This window comes from Oncorhynchus keta, chromosome 10, assembly GCF_023373465.1.
Source record: "Oncorhynchus keta strain PuntledgeMale-10-30-2019 chromosome 10, Oket_V2, whole genome shotgun sequence".
Lineage (NCBI taxonomy): Eukaryota > Metazoa > Chordata > Actinopteri > Salmoniformes > Salmonidae > Oncorhynchus > Oncorhynchus keta.
The window spans coordinates 78,238,160-78,248,159 of record NC_068430.1 but is presented as its reverse complement, the minus strand read 5'-3'; the positions used below and the strand labels follow the sequence as shown (position 1 = coordinate 78,248,159).

Sequence of the window (10,000 nt, the reverse complement as noted above, 5' to 3'; positions counted from 1 at the left end):
GAGAGACAGAGACATTGGGAAGCCAGTAGCACATCAAACAGAGAGAGACAGACACATTGGGAAGCCAGTAGCACATCAAACAGAGAGAGACAGACACATTGGGAAGCCAGTAGCACATCAAACAGAGAGAGACAGAGACATTGGGAAGCCAGTAGCACATCAAACAGAGAGAGACAGACACATTGGGAAGCCAGTAGCACATCAAACAGAGAGTGACAGAGAGAGACAGACACATTGGGAAGCCAGTAGCACATCAAACAGAGAGAGACAGACACATTGGGAAGCCAGTAGCACATCAAACAGAGAGACAGACACATTGGGAAGCCAGTAGCACATCAAACAGAGAGAGACAGAGACATTGGGAAGCCAGTAGCACATCAAACAGAGAGAGACAGAGACATTGGGAAGCCAGTAGCACATCAAACAGAGAGTGACAGACACATTGGGAAGCCAGTAGCACATCAAACAGAGAGACAGAGACATTGGGAAGCCAGTAGCACATCAAACAGAGAGAGACAGACACATTGGGAAGCCAGTAGCACATCAAACAGAGAGAGAGACAGAGACATTGGGAAGCCAGTAGCACATCAAACAGAGAGTGACAGACACATTGGGAAGCCAGTAGCACATCAAACAGAGAGAGACAGAGACATTGGGAAGCCAGTGGCACATCAAACAGAGAGAGACAGAGACATTGGGAAGCCAGTAGCACATCAAACAGAGAGTGACAGACACATTGGGAAGCCAGTAGCACATCAAACAGAGAGTGAAGCCCCTCCTCTCTCTCCAGGCTCAACACATCAAACAGAGAGTGAAGCCCCTCCTCTCTCTCCAGGCTCAACACATCAAACAGAGAGTGAAGCCCCTCCTCTCTCTCCAGGCTCAGCACATCAAACAGAGAGTGAAGCCCCTCCTCTCTCTCCAGGCTCAACACATCAAACAGAGAGTGAAGCCCCTCCTCTCTCTCCAGGCTCAACACATCAAACAGAGAGTGAAGCCCCTCCTCTCTCTCCAGGCTCAACACAGATAACAGACTGGAACACAAACGGTCGTTTTTTTACCTCAGGACCTCTCCATAGGAGGGAGAAGTAGATCGATATGAGTTTGTTCTCGGAGAGGAGGATGAAGAAAGGACAGAGAGGAAATGTGGAAGGAGGTGGAGGAGGCAGAATGTTGTTGCTGTAGTCCAGTGGAGGCTGCTGAGGGGAGAACGGCTCATAATGATGGATGGAATGGAGTGAGTATCAATACACTATATCAGTGGAGGCTGCTGAGGGGAGAACGGCTCATAATAATGGATGGAATGGAGAGAGTATCAATACACTATATCAGTGGAGGCTGCTGAGGGAGAATGGCGCATAATGATGGATGGAATGGAGTGAGTATCAATACACTATATCAGTGGAGGCTGCTGAGGGGAGAATGGCGCATAATAATGGATGGAATGGAGTGAGTATCAATACACTATATCAGTGGAGGCTGCTGAGGGAGAATGGCGCATAATAATGGATGGAATGGAGTGAGTATCAATACACTATATCAGTGGAGGCTGCTGGGGAGGACGGCTCATAATAATGGATGGAATGGAGAGAGTATCAATACACTATATCAGTGGAGGCTGCTGGGGGAGGACGGCTCATAATAATGGATGGAATGGAGAGAGTATCAATACACTATATCAGTGGAGGCTGCTGAGGGGAGAATGGCGCATAATGATGGATGGAATGGAGTGAGTATCAATACACTATATCAGTGGAGGCTGCTGAGGGGAGAATGGCGCATAATGATGGATGGAATGGAGTGAGTATCAATACACTATATCAGTGGAGGCTGCTGAGGGGAGAATGGCGCATAATGATGGATGGAATGGAGTGAGTATCAATACACTATATCAGTGGAGGCTGCTGAGGGAGAATGGCGCATAATAATGGATGGAATGGAGTGAGTATCAATACACTATATCAGTGGAGGCTGCTGAGGGGAGAATGGCGCATAATAATGGATGGAATGGAGTGAGTATCAATACACTATATCAGTGGAGGCTGCTGGGGGAGGACGGCTCATAATAATGGATGGAATGGAGAGAGTATCAATACACTATATCAGTGGAGGCTGCTGAGGGGATAACGGCTCATAATAATGGATGGAATGGAGTGAGTATCAATACACTATATCAGTGGAGGCTGCTGGGGAGAACGGCTCATAATAATGGATGGAATGGAACGACATCAGACACATGGGAAATGCAACGCGTCTCATTCCATTCAATCCATCCCAGACATTATTATGAGCCGTCCTCCCCAGCAGCCTCCAGTGTATTAATACTCACTCCAGGCCAGCCTCCACTGATATAGTGTATTAATACTCACTCCAGGCCAGCCTCCACTGATATAGTGTATTAATACTCACCCAGGCCAGCCTCCACTGATATAGTGTATTAATACTCACTCCAGGCCAGCCTCCACTGATATAGTGTATTAATACTCACTCCAGGCCAGCCTCCACTGATATAGTGTATTAATACTCACTCCAGGCCAGCCTCCACTGATATAGTGTATTAATACTCACCCAGGCCAGCCTCCACTGATATAGTGTATTAATACTCACTCCAGGCCAGCCTCCACTGATATAGTGTATTAATACTCACTCCAGGCCAGCCTCCACTGATATAGTGTATTAATACTCACTCCAGGCCAGCCTCCCTGATATAGTGTATTAATACTCACTCCAGGCCAGCCTCCACTGATATAGTGTATTAATACTCACTCCAGGCCAGCCTCCACTGATATAGTGTATTAATACTCACTCCAGGCCAGCCTCCACTGATATAGTGTATTAATACTCACTCCAGGCCAGCCTCCACTGATATAGTGTATTAATACTCACTCCAGGCCAGCCTCCACTGATATAGTGTATTAATACTCACTCCAGGCCAGCCTCCACTGATATAGTGTATTAATACTCACTCCAGGCCAGCCTCCACTGATATAGTGTATTAATACTCACTCCAGGCCAGCCTCCACTGATATAGTGTATTAATACTCACTCCAGGCCAGCCTCCACTGATATAGTGTATTAATACTCACTCCAGGCCAGCCTACACTGATATAGTGTATTAATACTCACTCCAGGCCAGCCTCCACTGATATAGTGTATTAATACTCACTCCAGGCCAGCCTCCACTGATATAGTGTATTAATACTCACTCCAGGCCAGCCTCCCTGATATAGTGTATTAATACTCACCCAGGCCAGCCTCCACTGATATAGTGTATTAATACTCACTCCAGGCCAGCCTCCACTGATATAGTGTATTAATACTCACCCAGGCCAGCCTCCACTGATATAGTGTATTAATACTCACTCCAGGCCAGCCTCCACTGATATAGTGTATTAATACTCACTCCAGGCCAGCCTCCACTGATATAGTGTATTAATACTCACTCCAGGCCAGCCTCCACTGATATAGTGTATTAATACTCACTCCAGGCCAGCCTCCACTGATATAGTGTATTAATACTCACTCCAGGCCAGCCTCCACTGATATAGTGTATTAATACTCACTCCAGGCCAGCCTCCACTGATATAGTGTATTAATACTCACTCCAGGCCAGCCTCCACTGATATAGTGTATTAATACTCACCCAGGCCAGCCTCCACTGATATAGTGTATTAATACTCACTCCAGGCCAGCCTCCACTGATATAGTGTATTAATACTAACTCCAGGCCAGCCTCCACTGATATAGTGTATTAATACTCACTCCAGGCCAGCCTCCACTGATATAGTGTATTAATACTCACTCCAGGCCAGCCTCCACTGATATAGTGTATTAATACTAACTCCAGGCCAGCCTCCACTGATATAGTGTATTAATACTCACTCCAGGCCAGCCTCCACTGATATAGTGTATTAATACTCACTCCAGGCCAGCCTCCACTGATATAGTGTATTAATACTCACTCCAGGCCAGCCTCCACTGATATAGTGTATTAATACTCACTCCAGGCCAGCCTCCACTGATATAGTGTATTAATACTCACTCCAGGCCAGCCTCCACTGATATAGTGTATTAATACTCACTCCAGGCCAGCCTCCACTGATATAGTGTATTAATACTCACTCCAGGCCAGCCTCCCCTGATATAGTGTATTAATACTCACTCCAGGCCAGCCTCCACTGATATAGTGTATTGATACTCACTCCAGGCCAGCCTCCCCTGATATAGTGTATTAATACTCACTCCAGGCCAGCCTCCACTGATATAGTGTATTAATACTCACTCCAGGCCAGCCTCCACTGATATAGTGTATTAATACTCACTCCAGGCCAGCCTCCACTGATATAGTGTATTAATACTCACTCCAGGCCAGCCTCCACTGATATAGAGTATTGATACTCACTCCAGGCCAGCCTCCACTGATATAGTGTATTAATACTCACTCCAGGCCAGCCTCCATGTGTTCAGCAGTCAGGTCAAAGTTGACACTGTGAGCCATCTCTCTCCCCGTCTCTCCTCTCTGCTGTCTGTCTCGTTCTCTTTATCCGTCCGTCTGTCAACCATCAATCTCTGTCCACCAATCACAGAGAAGGGTCACACACTTGTCTGCTTAGTCCCGCCTCTCCACTCTCCTAGCATAGTGTTGCAAAAACCCCTGAGAGAGAGATAGAGAGGAATGTTAGGAATCATAAGGTGTGGTGTTTGAAGGTCTCTTTTCCATGTTTCAGCTTGTCTTCTACACACACACACACACACACACACACACACACACACACACACACACACACACACACACACACACACACACACACACACACACACACACACACACACACGTTAAAGCAGTTCTTTATCATACCAACAAAACATAGCAGCAGCAGTTGGTGTGTGTGTTTCACCAGTGAAGTGTTTGAATACAGTACTACATCATACCAGGCCAATAGACCAGGGATGAATGAATACTACATCATACCAGGCCAATAGACCAGGGATGAATGAATACTACATCATACCAGGCCAATAGACCAGGGATGAATGAATACTACATCATACCAGGCCAATAGACCAGGGATGAATGAATACTACATCATACCAGGCCAATAGACCAGGGATGAATGAATACTACATCATACCAGGCCAATAGACCAGGGATGAATGAATACTACATCATACCAGGCCAATAGACCAGGGATGAATGAATACTACATCATACCAGGCCAATAGACCAGGGATGAATGAATACTACATCATACCAGGCCAATAGACCAGGGATGAATGAATACTACATCATACCAGGCCAATAGACCAGGGATGAATGAATACTACATCATACCAGGCCAATAGACCAGGGATGAACCAGGGAATACTACATCATACCAGGCCAATAGACCAGGGATGAATGAATACTACATCATACCAGGGAGGCCAATAGGATGAATGACATCAGGGATGAATGAATACTACATCATACCAGGCCAATAGACCAGGGATGAATGAATACTACATCATACCAGGCCAATAGACCAGGGATGAATGAATACTACATCATACCAGGCCAATAGACCAGGGATGAATGAATACTACATCATACCAGGCCAATAGACCAGGGATGAATGAATACTACATCATACCAGGCCAATAGACCAGGATGAATGAATACTACATCATACCAGGCCAATAGACCAGGGATGAATGAATACTACATCATACCAGGCCAATAGACCAGGGATGAATGAATACTACATCATACCAGGCCAATAGACCAGGGATGAATGAATACTACATCATACCAGGCCAATAGACCAGGGATGAATGAATACTACATCATACCAGGCCAATAGACCAGGGATGAATGAATACTACATCATACCAGGCCAATAGACCAGGGATGAATGAATACTACATCATACCAGGCCAATAGACCAGGGATGAATGAATACTACATCATACCAGGCCAATAGACCAGGGATGAATGAATACTACATCATACCAGGCCAATAGACCAGGGATGAATGAATACTACATCATACCAATACCATCATCCAATAGACCAGGGATGAATGAATACTACATCATACCAGGCCAATAGACCAGGGATGAATGAATACTACATCATACCAGGCCAATAGACCAGGGATGAATGAATACTACATCATACCATCAGGCCAATAGACCAGGGATGAATGAATACTACATCATACCAGGCCAATAGACCAGGGATGAATGAATACTACATCATACCAGGCCAATAGACCAGGGATGAATGAATACTACATCATACCAGGCCAATAGACCAGGGATGAATGAATACTACATCATACCAGGCCAATAGACCAGGGATGAATGAATACTACATCATACCAGGCCAATAGACCAGGGATGAATGAATACTACATCATACCAGGCCAATAGACCAGGGATGAATGAATACTACATCATACCAGGCCAATAGACCAGGGATGAATGAATACTACATCATACCAGGGACCAGGGATGAATGAATACTACATCATACCAGGCCAATAGACCAGGGATGAATGAATACTATCATCATACCAGGCCAATAGACCAGGGATGAATGAATACTACATCATACCAGGCCAATAGACCAGGGATGAATGAATACTACATCATACCAGGCCAATAGACCAGGGATAAATGAATACTACATCATACCAGGCCAATAGACCAGGGATGAATGAATACTACATCATACCAGGCCAATAGACCAGGGATGAATGAATACTACATCATACCAGGCCAATACACCAGGGATGAATGAATACTACATCATACCAGGCCAATAGACCAGGGATGAATGAATACTACATCATACCAGGCCAATAGACCAGGGATGAATGAATACTACATCATACCAGGCCAATAGACCAGGGATGAATGAATACTACATCATACCAGGCTATTAGACCAGGGATGAATGAATACTACATCATACCAGGCCAATAGACCAGGGATGAATGAATACTACATCATACCAGGCCAATACACCAGGGATGAATGAATACTACATCATACCAGGCCAATAGACCATGGATGAATGAATACTACATCATACCAGGCCAATACACCAGGGATGAATGATATATCGGTGAACATATCGGAATCAGACGATATCAGCTAAACATGCCGACATCGGTATCTGCCCAATGTCTAGTTTAACAGTCTACTGGGACAGGGTGGGTCTGCTGGGAAAGGGACAGTCTGCTGGGAAAGGGACAGTCTACTGGGACAGGGTGGGTCTGCTGGGAAAGGGACAGTCTGCTGGGAAAGGGACAGTCTACTGGGAAAGGGACAGTCTACTGGGAAAGGGACAGTCTACTGGGACAGGGTCAGTCTGCTGGGAAAGGGACAGTCTACTGGGAAAGGGACAGTCTACTGGGACAGTCTGCTGGGACAGGGGCAGTCTACTGGGAAAGGGACAGTCTACTGGGACGGGGCCAGTCTACTGGGAAAGGGACTGTCTACTGGGACAGTCTGCTGGGACAGGGACAGTCTACTTGGACAGGACAGTCTGCTGGGACAGGGAAGGTCTTCTGGAAAAGGGACAGTCTAGTGGGACAGTCTGTTGGGACAGGGACAGTCTACTGGGAAATGGACAGGTCTGCTGGGAAAGGGACAGTCTACTGGGACAGTCTGTTGGGACAGGGACAGTCTACTGGGAGAGGGACAGTCTACTGGGACAGGGACAGTCTACTGGGACAGGGACAGTCTGCTGGGACAGGGACAGTCTACTGGGAAAGGGACAGTCTGCTGGGACAGGGAAGGTCTGCTGGGAAAGGGACAGTCTACTGGGACAGTCTGTTGGGACAGGGACAGTCTACTGGGAGAGGGACAGTCTACTGGGACAGGGACAGTCTGTTGGGACAGGGACAGTCTACTGGGACAGGGAGAGTCTGCTGGGAAGGGACAGTCTACTGGGACAGGGACAGTCTGCTGGGACAGGGACAGTCTACTGGGAAATGGACAGTCTGCTGGGACAGGGAAGGTCTGCTGGGAAAGGGAAAGTCTACTGGGAGAGGGACAGTCTACTGGGACAGGGACAGTCTACTGGGAGAGGGACAGTCTACTGGGAGAGGGACAGTCTGTTGGGACAGGGACAGTCTACTGGGACAGGGAGAGTCTGCTGGGAAGGGACAGTCTACTGGGACAGGGAGAGTCTGCTGGGAAAGGGACAGTCTACTGGGACAGGGACAGTCTGCTGGGACAGGGACAGTCTGCTGGGACAGTCTGTTGGGACAGGGACAGTCTACTGGGACAGGGATGCAGCTATGTAGGCAGGGGAGTGGGCTGCAGCTACGTAGGCAGGGGAGTGGGCTGCAGCTACGTAGGCAGGGGAGTGGGCTGCAGCTACGTAGGCAAGGGAGAGGCTATCACTATCATCATTGCTAATGGCCACAAAAAATGTAGAGACACACACACATGAGTCCGTCCGCAACGCTGATTTTACAGGGCCCTATGTGTGTGTGTGTGTGTGTGTGTGTGTGTGTGTGTGTGTGTGTGTGTGTGTGTGTGTGTGTGTGTGTGTGTGTGTGTGTGTGTGTGTGTGTGTGTGTGTGTGTGTGTGTGTGTGTGTGTGTGTGTGTGTGTGTGTGTGTGTGTGTGTGTGTGTGTGTGTGGATTTCCATGGTTCTTTTCCTGGCACAGACAACTCCTCCGTGATGACCTCATCAGAGGCAGACAGCTGAGGGCAGATATGACTGCACTGTGGAAGTGAATGGATTCAACATGTTCATTCTACACATCCTGTCTAGCCTCTCAATAGTCTTTATTCTGTCTCCGCTCGCTCCTTATCTTTCTATCATAGATGTTCTCTCTTTCTCTCCTACAGACCCTCTCAGTCCCTCTCTCTCTCTCGCTCAGTCCCTCTCTCTCACTCACAGTCCCTCTCTCTCACTCACAGTCCCTCTCTCACGCTCAGTCCCTCTCTCACGCTCAGTCCCTCTCTCACGCTCAGTCCCTCTCTCACTCCCGCTCACTCTCAGTCCCTCTCTCACTCTCAGTCCCCCGCTCTCTCTCTCTCTCTCTCTCTCTCTCTCTCTCTCTCTCTCTCTCTCTCTAACTTGCTCTCTTTCGTTGAGCTTTTCTCTCCAAATCTCTATTGTCTTGGCTGTGCTTTTGAGTCCGTTCAAATCCATAACCATATTATCTCACAGCGTCCCCCTCGAGTGTCCCTCTCTGACATTCTCTCCCTCTCTCACTTTCTCTCTCACATTCTCTCCCTCTCTCACTTTCTCTCACTTTCTCTCCACATTCTCTCCCTCTCTTTCTTTCTCTCCTTCTCTCTCTTTCTCTCCACATTCTCTCCCTCTTTCTCTCTCTCCCTCTCTCTTTCTCTCCACATTCTCTCCCACTCTTTCTGTCTCTCCCTCTCTCTCTTTCTCTCCACATTCTCTCCCTCTCTTTCTTTCTCTCCCTCTCTCTCTACATTCTCCCCCTCTCTCTCCCTCTGTCTCTCTCTCTCACTTTCTTTCCCTCTCTCACTTTCTCTCCACATTCTCTCCCTCTTTCTTTCTCTCCCTCTCTCTCTTTCTCTCCACATTCTCTCCCTCTCTCACTTTCTCTCACTTTCTTTCCCTCTCTCTCTCTCTCTCTTTCTCTCCACATTCTCTCCACATTCTCTCCCTCTCTTTCTTTCTCTCCCTCTCTCTCTTTCTCTCCACATTCTCTCACTCTACCTCTGTCTCTCTCTCTCTCTCCACATTCTCTCTCTCCCTCTCTTTCTCTCCACATTCTCTCCCTCTCTTGCTTTCTCTCCCTGTCTTTCTCTCCACATTCTCTCCCTCTCTTTCTTTCTCTCCCTCTGTCTCTCTCTCTCTCTCCACATTCTCTCTCTCTCTCCCTCTCTTTCTCTCCACATTCTCTCTCTCTCACGTTCCATTATCTCCAACTCTGTCATTGCTCCAAGTCTCCAATTACTGACTATCTTTCTGCACCTCTGTCCTCCTTCTGTCCTCCCTCCCTCTGTCCTCCCTCCCTCTGT

The 10,000-nt window shown here is 47.4% G+C and overlaps 1 protein-coding gene across 1 annotated transcript in view; it reads right to left on the bottom strand.

The window, feature by feature from the left end:
- The window catches only part of LOC127931943 (transmembrane channel-like protein 6), a 41,792-nt gene extending 37,142 nt beyond the window's left edge, over nt 1-4,650 (bottom strand). The window contains 1 exon segment of the mRNA XM_052526097.1: nt 4,443-4,650. Within this exon segment, the coding sequence (XP_052382057.1) occupies nt 4,443-4,498 (56 nt within the window). The 5' untranslated portion in view covers nt 4,499-4,650.
- Nucleotides 4,651-10,000: the final 5,350 nt, after the last annotated feature.